Source organism: Dipodascopsis tothii (genome assembly GCF_038497935.1).
Source record: "Dipodascopsis tothii strain CBS 759.85 unplaced genomic scaffold V1510scaffold_6, whole genome shotgun sequence".
In the NCBI taxonomy this organism is placed as follows: Eukaryota; Fungi; Ascomycota; class Lipomycetes; order Lipomycetales; family Lipomycetaceae; genus Neoaidaea; species Neoaidaea tothii.
In genome coordinates, this window is record NW_027117990.1 from 288,622 (window position 1) to 309,969 (window position 21,348).

The window sequence follows — 21,348 nt, forward strand, 5'->3', positions numbered from 1 at the left end:
GAACGACCGGAAAACTGCCCACGGTCTGATCTGTCGAGCTCGTCCGCAATCGCGTCCGTCCACGCCGTCTCGCCCGTCCACGTCCGTCCAGGTACCTACGGCCTCGGCGCCAGTCACCCTTCGAGATGGATGACGATCTCGCGGACATGTTCCCGAAAGGCTTTGGCAAGCAGGCCGTCCAGGTCGACAAGGCCGCCATCTACCGCCGCCTCCAGCGCGCCGACTGGGCGCAGCGGGTGGCCGGGCTCGCAGCCAAGGCCAGCGCCGGTCCGGCCACGGGCTCGGACGACTCGGATCTCTCCGACGACAGCTCGGACGATGAGATGACGGAGCTGCCGATCTCGCACGAAATTTTTCTCAAAAACCACACCAAGACGGTCTCTGCGCTCTCAATCGACCCGCAAGGCACGCGCATGGCCACGGGCTCGTTCGACTACGACATGAATCTGTACGACTTCAGCGGCATGGACATGCGCGCGCTGACGCCGTTCCGGACCGTGGAGCCGGTCGAGGCCCACCACATCCACGAGCTGGGCTTTTCGCACAACGGCGAGCATGTGCTGGTCATTCCCGCGTCGAGCCAGGCCAAGCTCTACACGCGCGACGGCGAGGAGGTCGCCGAGTACGTGCGCGGAGACATGTACCTGCGCGACATGAACAACACGGACGGCCACGTCGCAGAGATCACCAGCGGCGTCTGGCACCCGACCGACAAGAACGTGTTTGTGACGGGCAGCCTTGACTCGACCGTGCGCGTGTGGGACGCCAACGTGCGCCGCAAGCAGCGGACCGTGATCGTGGTCAAGTCCAAGGCGTCCAAGGGCAACAAGACGCGGGTGACGGCGGTCAATTGGGCGCCGGACGGCAAGCGCGTGGCCGGCGCCTGCACCGACGGCTCGCTCTCGTTCTGGAGCACGACGGGGCCGCACAGCCGGCCGACGCAGACGCTGGCGACGGCGCACGCGGCCGAGGACTGGGTGTCGTCGATCCAGTTTGTGGACGACAACACGTTCCTGACGCGGACGACCGGCGACGCCGGCGTGCTCAAGCTGTGGGACGCGCGCAACTTCAAGACGCCGATTCTGCAGCGGGGCGGCCTGGCGAGCGCGGTGCAGCAGGCGAACTTCGCGCTCAGCCCGGACCGGCGGCACATTGTGCTGGGCACGTCTGGCAGTCCGCAACAGGCCGGCCAGCTGCACGTCCTGGACAAGTCGGACCTGTCGACCGTCGCCGCGCTCGACTTCCCGCTGCCGCAGACCGCGGCCGGCACGACCGTGGGCCCGGCGGCCATGTCGGTGGTCAAGGTGGTCTGGCACGCCGAGCTCAACCAGATCGCGGCCGGGCTGTCGACCGGGTCGGTGCACCTGCTCTTCTCGGACCGGCTGTCCAAGGGCGGCGCCATGGTCGTGGCCGAGAAGGCGCCCAAGAAGCGGCACATCGACGACGAGATCACGGCCGACATCGACCTCGACGCCGCCGCCGCCGCCGCCGAGCGCATGATGGGCGGCACCGGCAGCGGCTCCGGCGAGAACTACAGCCAGCTCACGGCCGCGCAGCGCGCCGCCCGCGAGCGCAAGGACCCCATCAAGTCGCACAAGCCGCAGATGCCGCACGAGGGCATGCGCAGCATGCCTGCCCGGGACCACGTCGACAAGAACATCGCGCTCAGCGGGATGCGCAACGAGGACCCGCGCGAGGCGCTGCTCAAGTACGCCAAGATCGCCGAGGAGGACCCGATGTTCTTCAAGGTCTACGAGAAGACGCAGCCCAAGAAGATCCTGGCCGAGATCGAGGACGAGCCCGAGGAGGCCGAGGAGCGCGAGGCCAAGCGGCGGCGGTGATGTAAATAGCAGAATCGACTGGTACACTAATATACAAGCACGTAAACAATACACAGGTCGTCTAGCGTCGCGGGGTCATCAGGACATGCTTATTGCGGTTTGTCGTTGCCGTTGCCGGGCCCGAGGCCCCAGATCTGGCCGCTGGTGTTAGCTCGCCCGGGCGCGCACTTACAGATGCATTTCCTCCGCGCCGTCGGTGAAGAACATCTTGCGGAGCTCGAAGAAGCACGAGCTCGTCAGCAGGCTCTCGCTGCCGGCCTGGTTGACCGGGCCGATGCGCGGCACGTGCAGCTCGTCGGCCAGGTCCTGCAGGCCGCCCTTGATGGACTTGACGGACTTGGCCAGGAACTTGATGTCGTAGAACGACGGGAACAGGATCTTCTTGAGCGCCAGGAACTCGTCCTCCTCGGCCGGCAGCGGCGTCGCGATCATGAGCGAGATCAGGTAGCCGATGTCGTAGCCCGAGTGGAAGCTGATCCACCGCACGCTGTCCTCGAGCACAAAGCCGCTGCTGATCAGCAGCTCGCCGAAAACCGAAATGTCAATGCCAAAATCTTCGTGTTTCTTGAAGTCGATGCCGCTCTTGGTCAGCAGCTCAATTGACTCGGACGAGTACATGTCCTCACTGTCGTTAGCGCCGCGCGGCGGCCACGCACCTGAGACTGAACCGGAAGTTGAACTGCCACGTCGACGGCAGGCCCTCGGGGTGGTTGCCCTGCTCGTCCGCAACCGTGATGCCCAATTGTATGATCTTCAGCAGGTCGACGTTGCACCGCAGCGTCTGGTAGTGGTAGTCCGACGTGGTCTTGAACTGGCCAATCGGCCGCGCCACGATCCCCGGGAACTCGGTGTCCATCGAGATGTAGTTGTAGCGGTCGACGAGCTCGCGCAGGACGACCATCTCGCTCTCGAGGTTGGTCTTCCACACCTCGCGGATCGTCTGGCTGCCGGCGACGCCGCCGGCCATGCCGACGCCCGATCCGAGCAGCGCGCCGGCGCCGCCCATCGCGCCGTTGCCGACCTGCGGCGACATCGACGCAAACGTCTGCAGGTTGTGCATCTGCGCCTGCTGCATGCCCATCGCGTGCTGCTGCTGCTGCACGCCCCCGGGGAAGCCCATGTGCCCACCCGCGCCACCGGCAGGCGCTCCTGCGCCCAGGCCGCTCACCGGGAACGCGAGCCCGGAGTTGCCCGTGAACCGCGTCGATGACAGCGACGGCGTGCCCAACTGCTGCTGCTGCGACATCTGCTGGATGGATGCTGGCATGCTCTTTCACGCCCCTGTCGTGGGCTGTTGCTGGCCTCCTGGCTGCCCGATCTGACAGTCGAAGAACCTTGATCGATCACGAACCGGTCGTGTGTTGCGTTTGCCCAGCCTCTGCCCGGCTCTTGCACTTTTTGCGACGTCTGGCAAAATGGTGATGGCGGTTTAGTCGTGCGTTGGCGAATCCGGCGTAGGTGACTTTTTTGGCTGCGCGCCCCGTGATCTGCGCGCCTGTTCGCTGTGGCGGGTGGCTGGCGCACATGCCGGCGCCTGTGGCTGGCGCGGCCGCATGCCGCGGCGGCCGCGTGCGGCTATATGCTGTCTGCGGCGGCGGACGGTCGGCGGCCGTGAGCCTGTGTGGGCGCTGCGGGCGACGGCCGGCGACGACGTAGAGTGCGCCGCGGGCTGCCTGTGGCGGAGTCGCTGCCGGAGCCCGTGCAGCCTGCGGCTACATGCCGGCGTGGCTATATGCCTGACGAGCCTCCGGCGGGACTCTGTCGAGCAACGGGCCTGCGGGCAGCGGCCAGCGACCGCAATTGCTGCCGCCGGCGCCGGCCGCTCGACCAAGCCGCTGGCGGAGGCTCGCGCGGCTATGCGGCTATATGCTCTGGCACCCGTCCCTCCCGCGGCGGGCGGCAGCAATTGCGCTCGCCGACGGCCGGCCGCGGCGCCGTCGTCGACAGAGTCGCCGCCGGGGCCCGTGCGCGGCCCTGCCGCGGCCTCGGCGGCTATGCGGTTACATGCGGCGGCTCCGCGGCTACATGCGGCGGCTACATGCCGTCCGAGCCCCGGCGGCCCGCCGAGGCCAGGGGCGGAATTGCGCCCCAGCCTCCTCCGCAGGCCCACCCACGGCGGAGCCGGCGGCGGCCCGTGGCAGTGCGACCTGCGGCTTTATGCATTGGCCCGGGCGTGCGCCTCCACCGCCACCCGTGCCACACAGCTGCCTGGCCTCCGTCTGATCGCGACGCACCACGCAGCGACGCAACCATCCGTCAGGCATCCGCCGTATCACACACACCGCGGCAGCCGGACGAGCCGACAGCGGCCTCATCTACCACCGATCGCTCCCGCCGCGGCGATTGCTTCCGCCGACGAACTCCCGTGTTTGTTGTGACCATCCAGCATCGCCGGCTGTTTCGAATCGGACGGCCGACATCTAGCGAGCATACGCGAGCCCCTAGGCGATCGTTTGGCGCTGCGCAAGTGCAGACGAAGCATGGCCAGCCAGTTCATCCCCACGCTGCCGGCCGAGCTCGACGCCGGCAAGCTCAAGGAGCTGCCGGCGGAGAAGCAGCATGTGTACCTGTTCACGTGGCTGAGCGATCTCAGCAAGTTCCTGGAGTACCTGGACGAGGACGGCGTGTCGGCGCACCAGATATTTGTCCAGCGCGAGCTGTCGAAGCTGGTGGGCGTGTCGACGACGCTGCTGCCGAAGCCATTGCGTGCGCTGGCCGGCCGCTGCTACGCCAGCGTCTACGCCAAGGGCGACCGGAAAACGCTGTTCGACACCGTGACCGAGGTCCTGGACGCCATCAACGCCGGCAAGGCCGACAAGAACGCCGACTCGAAATTGTAAGCGCGATCTGGACCCGCTGACAACAGCTACCTCGTCCGCGTCGTCGGCGAGATCTTCCAGGTGGCCGGCGACAGCGTAAGTGCGCGCCCGTTCGTGCTGACCCCAGCTCCTGTCGGTGGCGGCGCACGCGATCCTGTCGCTGACGCGGCTGCTGAAAGGCTCGCAGCAGAACGCGGGCTACCGCAGCGCGATCTTCACGTCGCTGGCACAGGTCATGCTCGTGGCCGGCTCGTTTGTGGACGAGAGCCTGGCGCGCGACGTGTGGAAGCAGGCCAAGAGCGGCACGACCGACAAGTCGTCGATCGTGCGCGTGGCGGGCCTCGCTGTGATCCAGTCGATCATGCAGGCCACGCCGGCGTTCAACAACGCGTCGGACTTTGACAGCCTGCGGTCGCTGGTCGTCAAGGCGTTCGAGTTCCCCCAGGCCAACGTGCGGCTGGCCGCGGCCAAGTGCTGGGCGCACGCGCTCGTCGTGGGCAGCACGATCACGACGTCGGTCGTCGAGATCCCCGGCAAGAAGGCCAAGAAGCCGGTGCTGGCCGGCGACGACGCCGCGTCGACGCCGCCGCCGCCGCCGCCGAGCACGAAGAAGATCGTCGAGCACCAGACGTACACCTTCGACGACGTCCTCCAGCTGCTCTCGGCGGCCTACACCAAGTCCGGCGCGACCACGCGCGTCCGCGCCGGCGTCGTCCACACGTTCATGAACTTCTTCCTGCTCACCGGCCCGGCCGAGATCGAGGCCCGCTACATGTCGATCGTGCGCGTGCTGCTCAACGACATCGTCGCCAGCGGCAGCGTCATCAACAACCGGTTCCGCAAGCTGACCGCCCGCCGCCACGTCGAGCTCCTGCTCAACGACACCATCTGCCACCAGCTCCTCGGCGAGAACGGCCGGATCAACGCGGCCAAGATGCTGACGGAGGAGTACCTGAGCAACTACCCGATCGTGCTCAAGGACCAGTTCAAGCCGCACAAGTACGCGCTGATTGGCGCCGTCGGCGCGCTGCGCGCGCTCATCCGGTCGCTGGGCTCGTACATCGCCACGCTGCAGGAGCCCATCCGCAACACGCTGCTGCGGATCATGCAGCACCCGAACTACACCGTCCAGCTCTACGTCTGCTCGTGCATGCGCGAGTTTGTGCTGGCGTACCCCCAGCAGCTGACGTACTCGATCTCGACGACGATCAACAACCTCAACCGCGAGCTGGCCGTGCTCAAGGGCCGCCGCGTGTCCAACGACACCGGCGGCCGCTGCCTGGGCTACGCCAACGGCGTGGCGGCCATGATCGGCATCACGGCGCTGCGGCCGCACTACGCGTCGTTCGACGTCACGTCGCGGATCTTCTCGCTGGCGACGACGCTGCTCAAGACGAGCGGCAACCTCGACCTGCAGGTGTCGACGACGCAGATCCAGGTCGCGTGGACGCTGGTGGCCGGCCTGATGTCGATGGGGCCCAACTTCGTCAAGCTCCACCTGTCGCAGCTGCTGCTGCTGTGGAAGAGCGCGCTGCCCAAGCACCTCTCCAAGGACAGCGTCATCGAGAAGAGCTCGCTCGAGTACAGCTTTCTGCTGCACGTGCGCGAGTGCGCGCTGTCGTCGATCGTGTCGTTCCTCGAGTTCAACCGGCGGCTGCTGAGCAACGACGTGGCCAAGCGGCTGATTGTGATGCTCCAGAACACGACGTCGTTCCTGAACCTCGTGCTCTCCAAGAAGCTGTCCGAGGACAGCGGCATGCGGCTGATCCCGAACCTGCATCTGGTCGACTACGAGCTCATGACGCAGCGCCGCATCCTGCAGTGCTACATCAAGCTGATCGAGGCCGGCCACTCGGACACGCTGCAGGCCGACCTCTTCACCTCGACCGTCACGCTGTTCTCCGACCCGGACCACTACCTGGCGTCGCCGCTGAGCACGGCCATTGCCGCCGGCACCGGTGCGTACGAGTCGCTGTGGGAGGTCGCCGACAACTACGCCTACGGCGTGACCAGCCTCGTCCGCCAGTTCAACGTGGCCAAGTTCGGCTTCGAGCGCGCGAACGCCAAGTCCGGCGAGGACCTGCACTGGCTCACCAAGTCGTCGTACGAGGACGCGGTCGAGAACATGCTGAGCGAGCCGACGGTGGCGGCCGTGGAGCACGACTACGTCCAGCTCATGCTGCAGTCCACGGCCGCGCACCCGGCCGACGTGCAGCCCAAGGCCGCCGCCACCGCCGTCGTCGACTCGGCCATCGAGGTCTTCGTGCTGCTGTTCCTGTCCAAGCCTGCCAAGATCCAGGAGAGCATCCTCGAGCAGCTGTCGTCGTTCCTCAACGCCGCCTCGCTGAACCGCAACAACGGGCGCAAGATGGCCATCACGACGAACGCGGTCGTGGCCCTGCTCGGCGTGCTCAAGCTGTACGCGACCGACAAGTCCGGCCAGCTCCAGAGCCCGGCCGTGCTCAACCTCTACATGGAGATCCTCAAGTCCGTGCTCTCGTCCAGCGACCCCTACGTCCGCATGATCTCGGCCGACACCATCGGCCGGCTCTACAGCATGGGCTCCAGCCACTTCAACGGCAACCAGATCAAGCTCTTCGTCGACGAGATCGTCAACAACAGAGACCCCAACACTCGGGCTGGACTGGCGCTCGCCCTCGGCCAGATCCACAGCCATCTCGGCGGCATGGCCGCCGGGTTCCACCTCAAAACGATCATGGGCATTTTGATGTCGCTCAGCAACGACCCGCACCCGACCGTGCATTTTTGGGCTATCGACTCGCTCGTCACGACCATCGAGTCCGCCGGACTGTCGTTCTCGGGCTACACGACGAGCACGCTGGGCATGCTGCTCAAACTATACCTCGCCGATACCCACAACCAGGAGTGCCCGTCCGCGCTGTCGTCGAACCTCGAGGTCGACTTCTCGACCGCGCGCGTGCTGACCCGCTGCATCGACGCCCTCATCGGCGTGCTGGGCCCGGACCTCCAGGACTCGCCCAAGAACCGCGAGATCATCAACTACATGACGCAGGAGCTGACGCACGAGGCCGACGACTACGTGATTGTCGAGGCCATCAAGTGCGACCAGCACCTCGTGCTCTTTGCGCCCTCCTTTTTTGACATCGGCTCGTTCTGCCAGCGCCTCGCGCGGTACATTCTCTCGCACCGCGAGAGCCTGCGCCGGGCCGCCATCGACGCGTTCTACCAGCTCATCCGAAACGACGCGAACCAGGTCTTTGTCTACGCCGGCCGGCAGCTCGAGGAGCTTCTCTGGCTGGCGTTCGACCAGACGCCGTACAACGAGGGCCTGCGCAGCATCATCGAGTCGTGGCTCACCCAGACCGGCGTGGCCGAGGCCGAGCTGTGGGTCACGCGGTGCCAGACGGTGCTGGTCAAGATCGTCGGCCGCGAGGCGACGGCCGAGGCGGCGGCGCTGCCGGCCGGCGAGGTCGACCTGAAGGACGAGGAGATCGCGTCGTTTGCCAACGGCGCCGACGGCGACCGCTCCGAGTTCAAGGAGCCCATGAAGTGGCAGACCAAGGTGTTTGCGCTGAGCTGTCTGCGCGAGCTGATCCAGATGAACAAGGACAGCCCGGAGAACATCGTGCGCAAGTTCGGCGACGTCATCAAGGCCGCGTTCTCGGCGTCGACGTCGCACGTGCTCGAGATCCGCCTCGTCGGCATCCGGCTGCTCGACGACATCCTCCAGCACTACTCGCACATCCCCGACCCGGACTTTCCCGAAACGCCGCTGCTGGAGCAGTACCAGGCGCAGATCGGCTCGGCGCTCAACACGACGTTCTCGTCGGACTCGTCGCCGGAGCTCGCCTCGGAGGCCATCAACGTGTGCGCCGACTTCATCGCCAGCGGCGTCGTCGAGGAGGCCGGCCGCATGGGCCGCATGCTGCGGCTGCTGTCGTCGGCGCTCGAGAGCTGCGCCGCGGACGGCGACGACATCACGCTTGGCGACCTCAAGGGCCTCAGCACCAACTCGCAGACCATGCTCAAGATGGCCATCCTCTCGGCCTGGGCCGAGCTGCAGATCGCCAGCGCCGAGCGCACGTACCTCAAGGTCATCATCAAGCCGCACGTCACCGCGCTGGCGTCGCTGTGGCTGGCCGCCCTCAGAGAGTACTCTCAGCTCAAGTTCGACTCGGACGCGGCCTCCATCGGCGGCGGCTTCAACCCGTCCGAGAACATGGGCCCGGGCGGCACCCAGGACGGCGTCCTGCAGTTCTACGAGCAGGCCTGGCTCAAGATCGCCGACGCCATCGCGACCCTGATCGAGCAGGACCGCGCGGCCGTCATGGACGCGCTCGACGACAGACACAAGTCCGCCAAGGCCATGGACAAGACGGTCGACGACTACACCAACAAGAACGAGTCCGCTTCGTTCTTCTTCGTGCTCTTTGGCTTGTGCTTCAAGGACCTGGTCAAGGGCCCCAGCGGCGAGACCGACGACGGCAGCAACGTGCTGCAGCTGCTGAACGTGATGCGACACATCCTGCAGCCCGCCATCTGCGGCCGGGTCATCTACAAAAACATGATCTTTGCCGAGCTGATCGACCTGCTCGACCGGCTGATCCTGACCGAGTCGCTGAGACACCAGTCCCTGGTCGTCGACATCCTCAGAAACCTGTGTGTGAGCCACCCGTCGTCGCACTCGCAGGTCCCGGTCGACAGCGACGGCAACGAGGTCATCGACGAGGGCATCGACCAGATGTTCGAGCTCCTCCGGGGCGTTGTGCTGGTGGTGTCGCAGATGCACCCCCAGATTTTGGACGACAACGCAGGTACGTGCCCCGCCCCGGCCCCGCTGACGCCAGCTGCCAAGCCCATCACCGAGGAGATCGTCGAGGTCACCAAGAAGGCCGTCTCGGCGCTGTCCGAGATGGTCGACGCATTCCCGCTGACGGTGCGGACGGACTTGTACGCGTCGTACCTGCACATCTTCACGGCGCTGATGGACATTCCGTCGTGCCAGGAGAACGTGATTCCCGGGATCCTGCCGTCGCTGCGGGTGATGCTGCGCAACATGATCAAGGCCAAGGAGCTCACGGACCAGGTCGGGGCCGACTCGGACAGCGCGGACCAGCTCGTGCAGGAGATCCGCAGCTTCCTGGCGTTCATGGTCACCACGTTCGAGGACGTGAGCCGGGCGCGCCACAAGGAGGCCGTGGCGCTCCGCAAGAACTGTGCGATCTGCGTGGTGATTGTGCTGTCGACCTGGGACTCGGTGCTGGTCTCGACAGACTACCTGATTCCGCAGTGCTGCTCGATCCTGGTCGAGGCCCTGAGCAACGAGGACACCATGCAGGTCGGCGCGCAGTGCTGCAAGTCCGTGCTCATGACGGCCAGCAAGACGTCGTTCATGCAGGCCGTGGGCCGGAACCTGCTGCCGCAGCTCGTGGCTCTGACCACGGACGGATCGGACTCGGAGAACGGCGTGGGCGCTACCGTGTGCGACATTCTGCTGGCCTTCACCAAGACGCTATCGAGCGACAAGGTCATCTCGGGCATCGCCATCTGCGTGCCGGTCATTCTCTACCGGGCGTCGGAGACCAACGAAATCGAGGCGGCCAAGAACCAGCTGCTGGAGCTGGCCGCGTTCGACTCGATTTCGTTCAAAAACGTGGTCGCGAACCTGTCTGGGGCGCAGAAGCAGACGTTGGAAAGCGTGCTGCGGAGCGCATCCACGCAGTCGTCGCTGGCGGCTGACGACACGCATGCTTCGCAGCCGAGCATCCAGCTGAAGATGAATTTCTCGTCATTCTAGTAAGATCTAAGATATTTAGTTTAATAATCGATGCGAGTGCTACGTTGGGAAGTTACTCAGGGGCACGGAGTGCAAAAAAATGCAAAAATTGGGCTCAACCGGGAATTGAACCCGGGACCTCTCGCAATTTTACTTAGAGTGTAAGCCCTAAGCGAGAATTATACCACTAAACCATCGAGCCGCCGTTGTGAACTTCAGGCCACTTAGTGGCTATGTAGCACCCCACTAGCACTGTGGCGACGGCCGGCCGTGCGGGTGCAGCCGCACGCGCGGCCGCTACGTCAGAATTCGCGCCCAGAGGGGGCCTTGTCGGTGCGGCTGTGCGCAGGCTGAGCGTTTGCCACGCTAGCCCTGCAGCCCGGCCAGACCGGGCCTCCGGTTGTGTCAGCGCCAAGATGTCAGTCGCTTTGGACCAGTAGTCTCGACCCGTGGCCGCGCAATCTACGTCAGCGATAGCTGCGTGCAACGCCGCCCGTACATGGCCGGAGAGCGTGGAAACCGCGGGGAGCGTCCTCAGAGTCCTAGTGGAGGCTCTGTCCGCCGCACATGGGCTTGGACTCGATCGAGCCCTAATAGTCCGTGGGCGAGCCCTAGCGTTTACCCGCCCCGCTGCAGGGCTGGGGCCTCTGTGCCTAGGCGGAGTCATCCTTAGCTAAGCGTTATCGTGGGTAGGGGCCGTCTCCGCTCCCGTTTGGGAGCGGGCCTGCCGATAGGGCCTATCGCAGCACGTATAATTATGTTTCAGCTGGTGGAAAGAACTAGAAGTGTTTCCATTGGTCGTACGCCATGTAGACGTCTGCCTAACGCGGCCATGCACCGCTCATGGCTTAGCCTGGCCCGGCGTTGCCCCGTTCCAGACCTGTGCCAAACTTGGGCGGGTTTTCGTAATCATCAAGTCTCGATCTGACCGCAACGCCTTCAGTCTTCTCCTCCCTGTCCGTCCCCAACGTCCTGACTTTGTCACACGCCAATTTCATTGCCGATAACAAGCGGAACAAATGGCTTCAGACTCACCGGCCCGTTCGTTTAAGCGGGCGCGCTACGCGCTGCTGATCGGCACGGTAAGTCCGCTTGGAAGAGCGATATGGCAGCCCGGCGCTTCTCTGTGGAGACACGCGGCCGCGGGCCGTCGCTCGTCCTGAACACCGTTGGACCACGACCAGAGCTGACCTCCAGACGCTGGTCCTTGTCCTGACCATCGCGGCCATCATGCAGCTCGTCAAGGTCACGCACTTCAATCTACCGCTGCCGACGTACTTCCCGGTCTTTGCCATGATCCTGCCGTCGGTCACCTGCTTCCTCTCGGTGTTCCCGCTGTTCTCCGCGCGCGTGTACGCGACCAAGAAGATGTTCTACCCGTCGATCCTGGTCGCCGTTATCGTGTTCTCGTCGATCTTCGCGGCGCTGCTGGCGCCGTACTTCTCTGAGTCCCTCGCCAGGAGCATCCACGACTCGGCCTGGGCCGGGCTCTTCTCGGCGCGGTCGCCGATCGTCGCCCACCTGCAGGAGTCGATGCAGTGCTGCGGCTTCGACACGCTCTACGACCGTGCGTACCCGTTCCCGTCCAAGGCGGACGCGGCCAATGCGTGCGTGCTGCGCTACAAGTTCACGCAGCAGTGCAGCACCGTCTGGGCCGCCCAGACCAAGAGCACCGCGACGTGGTGTCTGACCGTCTTCCTGGTGTCGCTGGTCTTTTCGATCGCGGCGCTCATGCACACCATCGCCGCGTACCGCTCGACCGGCCGCGCGGCGGCTCAGGCCACCGCCGCCGCTTCGAGCATCCCCGCGATCATCCCCCGCATGCTCGAGCCGGGCTACCAGGCCGTGAGCGAGACCGAGCGCTCGAAGCTGCTGGCTTCGCAGTGGCCCAACGAGCGCAACGAATGGGCCGCGGACAACGCGTGAGCGCCCCCACACATGACACTACGCTAGCATTAGAGGAAACACGGTTTGAGGTTGGGAAGGTTACGGGACACGACGACGGAGATCTGGAGATGCTTGTACTTTGATTCACATGGCCCGGGGTCATGACCTCGTTAATTTCGGGCACGGCCGGCCCCTGTCCCTATTCATTTGGTTTGAATTTGTATGCGCCGCTCGAGCGCGAAAAACCGCAAAGCTGTAACTAACAAATACATTTGCCTACATGTCAAACTGCTCTGTGTAAATATACATCGGACGACTGCTGCGGGCGTCGAACCGTCTGACCGTGTCAGCGAGCGACAGCGCTCCGCAGGCGGCCACGGCCACGGTCTCGTCGTGCTCGGCCGCATTGGTGAAGTCGTCGAGGATGTTGTAAATGTCCGGCCGGCCGCTGTGGTACCTGATGCATCCCCTTCTCAGTCGACTGGGCATCGGCTGGTCCACCGACGAGTCCTGAAGAACGAGCTCGTTCTTTTCGGAAGTTACCGAGTGGTCGCTTGTGTTGCCGGAGTCGGACGCCGAGTTAATAGGCTCGAACGTGATGTCATCTCTTGGCAGTTCCTCCAGGCTAGCTCGGGTCACGTAAATGTCCACCTCAAACTCGTTCGAGATCGTCCGCAGGTCCGACCTGTACCAGTCGACGTGCTCTGGTCGCTGGACCATGAACACGAATCGCAGTCTGCGGCCGTCGGTCGAGGGTTTTTCGCTCTCGCGGTGGCATTGCGATATCGCCAGTGGGACCGTGAAGGAGGCCCCTGAACCGCCCGCGATGAGTATGACCGACCGGAACTGCGACAGGTCCCGGTAGTTGCCTCCGTAGAAGCCGTCGACGTGGACAGCGACAGTCTGTCCGGCCAGCTTGGCCAGGCGCTTTGTGATGCCCTTGCGTGGACGGATCAGAAGACGCATGTTCTCTTCGGCCGATCCGTCCAGGCTGGACACAGATGCGATCGTGAACGGGTGCCACTGGCCGAACCTGGCCTTGGGGATTCGCACAAAGATGTGCGAGCCCGCCTTCCAGCGGTACTTTGTGCAGCGCACGTTGAGCTCGATGGCATCGGGTAGCGCAATGACCGTGGCCTGCTGGCGTAGGTAGAAGCCTTTGACCCACCGAGACGTTCTGTCCAGGCCGGCGATCAGCGTCGACGACACGACATACGGCTTCACGTTTTCTTCCGAGTGGAAGTAGATAGTGACCAGGAACAGCAGGCCCGCGACCGTGTGCGAGATCACAAAAATCTCATAGCCAAAGTGGCGGAGCAGACCCCCGACACATAGTATGCCCATCATCGAGTACGCGATGTAGCCAAAGATCGTCGGCGGGATCTTGAAGTAGTACGTGAAGCCGAGCGAGTACCAGTACTTGATGCCAAAGCCGATGTGCAGCATGACGAGGCAGAACACAAACAGTCCCATTATCCGGTGCAGGACGTTGAGCTTCTCGTGCGAAAGACCCGCAAAGTGCGCGAACGGGTTGTTCTTGATCGACATGATGTACATCGGCGGCAGGTTGGCGACTGCAATCCGGCCGACTCGCTTGCCAACGATGTAGTAGTTGGCCTCGTATGTGATGTCGGACGTTTTGGTGTACACCAGAAGCCCGTTCATGGCGAAATACACGAGCACGAGGATTGTCAGTGCCGGATCAAACGAGACAAAGCCGAAGCGGTGGACATATCGCAGCCGCTTCTGTATGAGTATAACGGGCTGCCACAGCGTCCGCCAGCGCCCGCGGGCCTTCAGACGGTAGCCCGCTATGAAGTAAATAGCATTGTACAACACAAACGCGCCCAGCAGAACCCCGACTACCAGCTGCGAGTGCCGCTTGCTTCGCGCCTGCTCAACATAGTACTGGAGATAGAAGGGGATAGACATTGTGCATCCTGTTAGGTAGCATTCAGGAAAAACGGCCAACCATATACGATTGCGGCAACCCTCAAAATAGCAGATGACCGTTCGCGTAGTGGCTATGCAGCTCTGGAAAGGGAAGGTGCTTCTGTATGCCTCGTCAGCAGCAATTCCAAATGCTAAGAGCCGAGAAATATATTCTTAGTTCGCGGCACCAAGGTCTGCCGTCACCGCCGGCTTTCACCGCCACTCTCTGGCTTTTAGGCCAAGTAAAAGCTGGGCCGGTCTTGGCCAATCTGGAACCGGAACTCAGTCGAACTTTACGCTGATAGAGCGGCACAGTGCCACCCTGTGGAACCATGCAGATACAGAGGCAGAAAGCGCACCCACGAGACATGTCGTGACAGGCCCGCCCGCTGCGAACGTGCGCACGCATGACGGCTAATGTGGGTCTACTGCCGCTCCGGCGGCCCTAGAGCCCTAAGCACCCAGCGCTTTGCCCGTGCTAGAGCGTCTCGCGGAGTTTGCGGGCGAGAGGGGGACAATGTGCGAAATCGGCTCGTTCATGCACTAGGCTTGCGACATTTTATCAGATCAACTCTAATTTAGTACATGCGGCCAAGCTTTATGCCAAGTCCAGAGACACATTGGGCTTTGCCCAGTATAGAAAGACTTTACTCTGACTTAATCTTTTTCATCTAATCAAAACTTTGATCCCGGCTGATGCCGGTAAATGACCGGTCTGGCCCGGATCCACGGCCACCGCTAGCTCTACTTCTAGCTTACCAGCGAATTTTCCAGCGGCTCCGGGGTTAAGCAGAAGCCCTAACGAGCTATCTCTAAGTCGAGCTGCCCATGGCTCAAGAGCCCTGTCTAGACCCTCTAGCTCTTACCTGGGTGTTCGGAGAGAAACCTAGTTGCATTATTTGCTTGGTAGTCTAGCTCGAACAGGGCACCCCAAATTACTCCAACGGGGCGGCATGATCTGATAATTCTGCTGTGACGTATCTGGAGCCAGAATATCATTAATTTCAAGATCAATAATTTGCGCATGTGGAACTTCTTCGCCCCCTCCCGGAAATAGCTCTACTGCACCCTACGGCTTTAACGAATGCATGCTGACGGTCAGCGCTCGTCCCCGGCTACATGCCTTTGGTATGTTTAGTTGCTTGGCGGACCTTCTGAGGAAAGTCGCCCAAGAACTCGGAGTCGTCCGGGGTCGAGCAATTTTGCATGGGAGGAGGAACGCAGTAGTGTTCGCGCCTAGTAGCCGCCAGAAGCGCGGGACGCAAGAACTTTGACTCGTGACAAAATAGTCTAGGGCGTGCTAAGCCAGCGACCGGCGCTGTCCGGACCGCCGTAGCTACCGGAACAAGTGCTTTACTCCGCCGAATGCGCTCTCGGATCCTCGGCAGCGCCAAGTATAAAGGCATGTGCTTTGGCCCTGCTTCTTCGTCATTACTACACAGTATCAAGACAAACAAGTCTCTCAAACATTTTACAATGAAGTACTCTGCTGCCCTCATCTTCGCCGCCGCCATTGCTGGCAAGGCTGCTGCTGCCAACTACGACACCTACCCGTCGGTCGCTCAGACCGCTTCGGTCAACGGTCTGGCTGACCCCATCGACGCCGAGCTTCCCTCGTGCGCTGTGGCCTGCTTTGCCATCTCGACCGACAACACCCCTTGCCCCTACTGGGACACTGGCTGTCTTTGCGTGATGCCCCAGTGGACCGGCGAGGTCGCTGAGTGCCTGATCTCTGCGTGCGGTGGCAGCGAGATTGCCTCGGCCACTTCGCTCGCCAACTCGGCTTGCGTCTCGGCTGGTATCTCGCTCTACCTGCCCGCCTCGGCTATTGCTGAGCTCTCGTCGGCTGAGGCCAACGCTGTTGCCAGCACCTCGGCCACCACCACCGCCGAGGTCGCCACCTCGACCTCGTCGTCGTCGACTCCTGCTGCCACTTCGACCACCTCGTCGTCGTCGGCCGCTGAGACGTCGTCGGCTGCTTCGTCGTCGCCCATCTCGACTGCCTCGTTCTTCACCAGCACCACTGCTTCGCCCGTCTCGTCGAACACCACCTACAACTCCTCTACTGTGACCGCGTCCATTGCTACTGTGACTGCGTCGTCGGCCGGCACTCTCAAGATCTCGGCTGCCATCTTCGGTGCCGTTGCCTTCGCTGCCTTTGCTGGCGCTTTCTAAGCGACGGACGCTTGAAACCTCCTACTCTAGAATGTATACTAAGTAGTTACTTTAGTTCATGGGCCCAATTGAACATCTAATCTGATTTGAATCACAGTCACTCTCTCCCGTAAGCTTTCAGAACGTGTACTAGCGGGCCTCTTAGAGGAGACTTGTGCCGCACCTTAAATAAGAAGGCTTTGCTACAATAGCTTCGCTAGAGTAGCGCTAAAATTTCCCGGCGGCTGAAAAGACCTCCAACGTCAATCCTCTGTCGTAATACTCTAAGAAACAGCTCAAAGACCACCTCCTAGCAGCAGGCTAGTACAGTAATTTGCTCATAACGCTTGCGGGTTATCAGATATGATTGAGACTGAGGGTGTCACCAGCCTGGGCGCTACCGAATCTGGAAACGCTGCGGCTCAAAGCATGGAAAAACTGACAATTAACGAAAGTCCCGGGGCACAGCCAGAGCCCGCCACTGGAGAGGGATCTTCAAAGCTTTCTCCGGGTGAGGAGCTTCCGAAGATCACCATGGATGCATTTTTCGAGGCCAGCATGCGCGCAGGGACAATTGTGTCGGCCCAGCTTAATCCCAAGGCCCGCAAGCCGGCGTACAAATTGGTCATTGATTTTGGTCCGTACGGCCAAAAAAATAGCTCGTCTCAGTTGACTACGTACTACTCTGCGGAAGAGCTTGTCGGAAGACAGATTGTGGCCGTCACAAACTTGCCTGAGCGCAGAATCGCTAGCATGAGAAGCCAGGTGCTAGTGCTGGGTCTCGACAAGTCGGGAGAGGGCGATATTGTGCTCATAGCCCCAGAGCGACCGGTTCCGAATGGAACCCGTCTGGCCTAGATCCAGGAATTGTTTCCCGGCGAGCAAGCTATTTTAGGGACGTTGGTGGCAAGGTCTTGTAAGTTTAAACGATCATTGGAACGAGCTACTGCATCACCAAAGACAATGCACATGTCTTCTTTAATGCTAGACTCGTATTCCACTTGACATCATATAGCGATGATTCAGTCATGAAGTGTTCCATCCCGAAATTAGAAAACTGAAGTCGAGAAATCACCCGGAAGCTATCTGTAGTCGAGACCAGAAATGAACTCAGAGCACGTATTTGTAGATATTGCTCAAGAGAGCAGGTGGAAGATGTCTGGTCACTGATACTGTGTTCCGATAGGTCCAAGCTTCTCTGGTACCTTTTCCTTTCGTAGAATTCATCATTGTGAAGCTATATTGGCGCTGTAGCCCACAAATGCTACTTTGGCATGGACCGGCAAGACTGAAGACAATATTCGCAAAATCTCGCGTGTCATATAGTTTGGTGAACGCTCGTTTTGTGCTATTTGATGCTGATATCCGCGGATCGACAAATAATTCGAATATTACTGCTCTGGGTATCAACTACACTCCTGAAAGCTGACCACAGAAAGACGTCAAAGTCTCCTCAAGCTGTCTGTTAGTATCATACTCTCTCCTGTTACTGCGAATATAACTCTCGTTTTCTTGTGGTATGGCTGTCTGCGAAGCAGATATCACCACGGGAAATGTCATGACCTCTCCATGGGTCGGTGCGCTCGAAAATACTCGAGTCTATCTCGAGTCCGGCCGAATCGCCCTCGAATATCGCTCGGTGCAACACGTGTCAACCGCTGCTGCTTCTAATTACTCGTATGCCGGGCGAGCAGAAGCTCGCTCAAGATAAAACATAAGAAACTGCTCCGTGAAAAATACGATAACAGCGAAATAGCAGAAAAATGAGCCAAACAGAACGGCTACCTCGGCAAACCGCATTCTGTTTATTGTTTCCTTGAGTCGGACGAAGTCGACTTGAAGCTTCTGTGTGGACCTAATATTTCCAGTGATTCTGAACCATGTTTGTTTGTATACACGGTTTTTACTCAGGGCCAAAGAGGTTTTGATTTGGGCCTGAATCGCATGGTAGAATTAAGGTTACTATGGCGAAGGATTGACGTTTTGGCGAAGTTCATTTCTGTGGGGTAGACGCCTCTCTGGTATTATGTGAAGCCTCTCCACAAGCGCAATATACGGTTAGGTCGACCCGCTTCCACCACGCGGTGTTCGGAGTCACGATCGTCTTGGGCTAATGCAGTTCGATGTTACGTCTCGGTAGCCAATTTAGCATTGCGACGTTGTGAGGTTCGAAAACGTACGCGTAATGGTTCAGCTTACGCGGCCGTGTCCAATAGAGAGGGTCTGTGCATTTACGGGTCCTGACTATGACAAGACGAGCAGAGTATCGTAACGATCTCAAGCAATTGGGATAGATCAAGCGGCCAGGCCATATTTTTGGCCAGCTGGTGTAGATCAAGAGGGCTGGAGTCGGGAGCGTGAACAATGCTACGGTATGTACCGCAGGTATACTGCCTTGTTACGAAACTGTGTCTAAAGCCACTAGGTACGTTTTTTTTTCGTCGGGTCGTCAATGATTGGGCCGGTAAGTTTGTTAATGCTGCTGGGTGCGATTTGCAAGCACACCGGCGTTTCGTCAAATTGATCAATAATGGTTCCCTTATGCTTTGTGGCCGACTCTTAATTGACGGGCACATAAGACTCTCTTCTCTCTACGGTGTAGTCATGACCGAGTCTAGATTAACCGCGGCTCGTTCCCTTTCCTGGCTCGTCACCCGCTCCTAGATCTGTACAGCCTGGTCATTTGAAGGCGCGTGTTCTTCTAGCTAAAGTCAATATGGTGGGGGATGTCTCAATACAATGCTGTCCGCGGGGGCTAGTGGTGGGGGCGGAGGGGAGGAAGGATGCAAAGAAACGACGCGGGCCGGGTTGGTCCGTCGAGCCGCAGGAGGCCCCCACGATCACGTGAGCGTCGGTCGGCCCGAAGGACCTGCTCACGTAATCCTAAACAGGACATTCCGCGACCCCCCACTCTCCTAACCAAGCTCTCCGGAGCACCCACCTGCATGACCGACTGTACCAGTGTCTCGGAGCAACCAGCGCCCTGGCCCGGCACTAGCTGTAGATGTGCACCACCTCGGGCGTGGCGTCCCCGTGCGCTTACGGCGGACCTGAGCGGTTTCTACAACACGGGGGAATTCGGAACCACACCGACCGACACCCACACATCGGATTCGCTGAATCACCCTCATGGTCAGCATTGAGCCTGCCTAGAAGTGGGCACTCTCGGATCTCCCTCCTCGGGACCTCGGAGACTTCGTAGCTAAAACGATCCGTCGGCGGCCGCGGCTGCCGAACCTCATGTGGTACAAGTTAAAACTCTATGATAAGCCCCCACGTTTATGGAGAGCGTCGTCGCGCTCTGAGTGGTAGCGCGTATATACGCTTGAGAGCACAAGCTCTGGCTTTAACACAAAGTTGTACTCAAGTCCAATTTCAAAAAGATATATAATGCTCCGTTACGCGCGCCTAGGTTACTCGAGTTTGTTCTTCTACGGTCGTTCATTTATTGTTTCCCGTTCCCCAGCTTCTCTACCGACCTCCGCTTATCTGTAAGTCGTGCATGCGATTAGTGTTCTAACAGCAGTTCCACAATGACCAAGCCTCTCGTTCTCCTTTTCGGCGAAATCAGCCATGCCCAGGCTGAGTGGCAGGCTCTCAGCGACGTCGCGGACATCCAGGTCTGCGAGTCGAAGTCCCGTGCTGAGCTCATTGAGGACCTGAAGGGAAAGTACAGCAAGGTCGTTGCTCTGTACCGTACCTTCAACTCGGTTGCCATGTCTGGCCGCTTTGATGCGGAGCTGGCGCCGCACTTCCCCGACACTCTGAAGTACATCTGCCACAACGGTGCTGGTTACGACCAGATCGACGTTGATGTCTGGACTGCCAAGGGCGTTAAGGTCTCGAACTGCCCCGGCTCGGTCAACGCCGCCACTGCCGACGTCAACATGTACCTCATTCTCGGTGCCATCCGTGACTTCAACTCGGCTATGAACTCGCTGCGTGCGGGCAAGTGGCGTGAGGGTGCTCCCCTCTCCAACGACCCTGAGGGCAAGGTTCTCGGAATCCTCGGAATGGGCGGAATCGGACGTGCTCTGAAGCAGCGTGCCGAGTCCTTCGGCATGTCGGTTCAGTACCACAACCGTCGCGAGCTGAGCGCGGAGCAGTCGGGTGGTGCTAAGTACGTCTCGTTCGACGAGCTTCTCGCTACTTCGGATGTTGTGTCGTGCAACCTGCCGCTGAACCCGCACACCCGTCACATCATCAACGCCGAGGCCATCGCTAAGATGAAGGACGGCGTCATTATTGTCAACACTGCTCGCGGTGCTGTCATCGACGAGCAGGCCCTGGTCGATGCCCTCGAGAGCGGCAAGGTCAAGAACGTTGGTCTTGACGTTTTCGAGAACGAGCCCGAGATCCATCCCGGTCTTCTGTCGAACCCCAAGGCCATCCTGCTGCCGCACATGGGCACGCTCACTTACGAGGTATGTCTACGTGTTTGACATTGCTAACAAATTAGTCGCAGAAGAAGATGGAGGTTCAGGTTATTGGAAACATCCGCGCTGGTATCACTTCCGGTCTGCTCAACGACATTGTCCCCGAGCAGGCCAGCCTTCAGCAGTAAACATATGCTGATTGTCTTGTCAAATAAATTACATGGAATGAATCAAGTTAATACCTATGTGTCGTATTTTTCAAAGGCTCCGAGATTCTACCGAGAATTTTACTAGGGTACCGTGTAGATGGTAAAGCATGCCAGCGATCAAGGTCGACCAGTGTACAGCCGCAAAGCGTTCAGGGGCTCCATGCGCCTTTGCAGGGTAATTGTTGTGCCCCCACGCCTCGTCGCATGGATTTGGTAGTGTGAATAGGAGAGTTAAGAAACTACAGTGTCTGGTCGGAATTTTCCTCTGGCAGATCCGGAGAACTTCGAACACGCGGCGCGAGTTGACATCGGCAAACATTTGCAACTGGCTAGAATCTTCCATGGATTCTCGTGACGACAGTGCGGGTTAAA

General features: G+C 60.5%; 8 protein-coding genes and 1 non-coding gene across 9 annotated transcripts; 6 read left to right on the plus strand and 3 right to left on the minus strand.

The window, feature by feature from the left end:
* The first annotated feature begins 21 nt into the window (after window positions 1-21).
* Window positions 22-2,249, plus strand: V1510DRAFT_412712 (WD40-repeat-containing domain protein). Its single transcript, XM_066933119.1, has 2 exons — window positions 22-1,842; window positions 1,880-2,249. The coding sequence occupies exon 1, from the start codon at window positions 126-128 to the stop codon at window positions 1,839-1,841; it is 1,716 nt and encodes a 571-aa protein (XP_066790555.1). The 5' UTR covers window positions 22-125; the 3' UTR covers window position 1,842; window positions 1,880-2,249.
* V1510DRAFT_412715 (ribonuclease H-like domain-containing protein) lies at window positions 1,844-2,846 on the minus strand. Its single transcript, XM_066933120.1, has 3 exons — window positions 2,498-2,846; window positions 2,014-2,466; window positions 1,844-1,982 (listed from the first exon to the last, which is right to left on the minus strand). Exons 1-3 carry the CDS (start codon window positions 2,806-2,808, stop codon window positions 1,931-1,933), a joined length of 816 nt encoding a protein of 271 aa, XP_066790556.1. The 5' UTR covers window positions 2,809-2,846; the 3' UTR covers window positions 1,844-1,930.
* A 1,475-nt stretch (window positions 2,847-4,321) lies between these two features.
* V1510DRAFT_361477 (armadillo-type protein) lies at window positions 4,322-10,439 on the plus strand (the record flags this gene model as incomplete). The annotated part of the gene is made up of 3 exons (XM_066931065.1): window positions 4,322-4,677; window positions 4,708-4,756; window positions 4,788-10,439. The coding sequence occupies 3 exons, from the start codon at window positions 4,322-4,324 to the stop codon at window positions 10,437-10,439; spliced, it is 6,057 nt and encodes a 2,018-aa protein (XP_066790557.1).
* A 90-nt stretch (window positions 10,440-10,529) lies between these two features.
* Window positions 10,530-10,620, minus strand: V1510DRAFT_t51. The gene has a single exon. It is a non-coding gene; the product is annotated as a tRNA-Pro (tRNA).
* A 564-nt stretch (window positions 10,621-11,184) lies between these two features.
* V1510DRAFT_306358 (uncharacterized protein) lies at window positions 11,185-12,463 on the plus strand. Its single transcript, XM_066930716.1, has 2 exons — window positions 11,185-11,500; window positions 11,616-12,463. Exons 1-2 carry the CDS (start codon window positions 11,438-11,440, stop codon window positions 12,342-12,344), a joined length of 792 nt encoding a protein of 263 aa, XP_066790558.1. The 5' UTR covers window positions 11,185-11,437; the 3' UTR covers window positions 12,345-12,463.
* Window positions 12,464-12,510: 47 nt separating this feature from the next.
* V1510DRAFT_412723 (ferric reductase NAD binding domain-containing protein) lies at window positions 12,511-14,392 on the minus strand. Its single transcript, XM_066933121.1, has one exon. The coding sequence runs from the start codon at window positions 14,235-14,237 to the stop codon at window positions 12,582-12,584; it is 1,656 nt and encodes a 551-aa protein (XP_066790559.1). The 5' UTR covers window positions 14,238-14,392; the 3' UTR covers window positions 12,511-12,581.
* Window positions 14,393-15,269: 877 nt separating this feature from the next.
* V1510DRAFT_412725 (uncharacterized protein) lies at window positions 15,270-16,503 on the plus strand. Its single transcript, XM_066933122.1, has one exon. The coding sequence runs from the start codon at window positions 15,603-15,605 to the stop codon at window positions 16,410-16,412; it is 810 nt and encodes a 269-aa protein (XP_066790560.1). The 5' UTR covers window positions 15,270-15,602; the 3' UTR covers window positions 16,413-16,503.
* On the plus strand, window positions 16,475-17,568 carry V1510DRAFT_412726 (uncharacterized protein). Its single transcript, XM_066933123.1, has one exon. It carries the CDS (start codon window positions 16,755-16,757, stop codon window positions 17,247-17,249), a length of 495 nt encoding a protein of 164 aa, XP_066790561.1. The 5' UTR covers window positions 16,475-16,754; the 3' UTR covers window positions 17,250-17,568.
* A 2,356-nt stretch (window positions 17,569-19,924) lies between these two features.
* On the plus strand, window positions 19,925-20,955 carry V1510DRAFT_406273 (D-isomer specific 2-hydroxyacid dehydrogenase; the record flags this gene model as incomplete). The annotated part of the gene is made up of 2 exons (XM_066932370.1): window positions 19,925-20,815; window positions 20,851-20,955. 2 exons carry the CDS (start codon window positions 19,925-19,927, stop codon window positions 20,953-20,955), a joined length of 996 nt encoding a protein of 331 aa, XP_066790562.1.
* Between the last annotated feature and the right edge of the window lie 393 nt (window positions 20,956-21,348).

Bases quoted from the DNA above. Each gene is read 5' to 3' on its own strand.
- V1510DRAFT_412726 (XM_066933123.1), top strand. From the start codon at position 16,755: ATGATTGAGACTGAGGGTGTCACCAGCCTGGGCGCTACCGAATCTGGA.
- V1510DRAFT_412712 (XM_066933119.1), top strand. From the start codon at position 126: ATGGATGACGATCTCGCGGACATGTTCCCGAAAGGCTTTGGCAAGCAG.
- V1510DRAFT_412723 (XM_066933121.1), bottom strand. From the start codon at position 14,237: ATGTCTATCCCCTTCTATCTCCAGTACTATGTTGAGCAGGCGCGAAGC.
- V1510DRAFT_412715 (XM_066933120.1), bottom strand. From the start codon at position 2,808: ATGGCCGGCGGCGTCGCCGGCAGCCAGACGATCCGCGAGGTGTGGAAG. The intron at 2,467-2,497 runs GTGCGTGGCCGC...CGCTAACGACAG, and splicing joins AACTTCCGGTTCAGTCTCAG to TGAGGACATGTACTCGTCCG. The intron at 1,983-2,013 runs GTAAGTGCGCGC...AGCTAACACCAG, and splicing joins GGCGCGGAGGAAATGCATCT to CGGCCAGATCTGGGGCCTCG.
- V1510DRAFT_306358 (XM_066930716.1), top strand. From the start codon at position 11,438: ATGGCTTCAGACTCACCGGCCCGTTCGTTTAAGCGGGCGCGCTACGCG. The intron at 11,501-11,615 runs GTAAGTCCGCTT...GCTGACCTCCAG, and splicing joins ACGCGCTGCTGATCGGCACG to ACGCTGGTCCTTGTCCTGAC.
- V1510DRAFT_412725 (XM_066933122.1), top strand. From the start codon at position 15,603: ATGCGCTCTCGGATCCTCGGCAGCGCCAAGTATAAAGGCATGTGCTTT.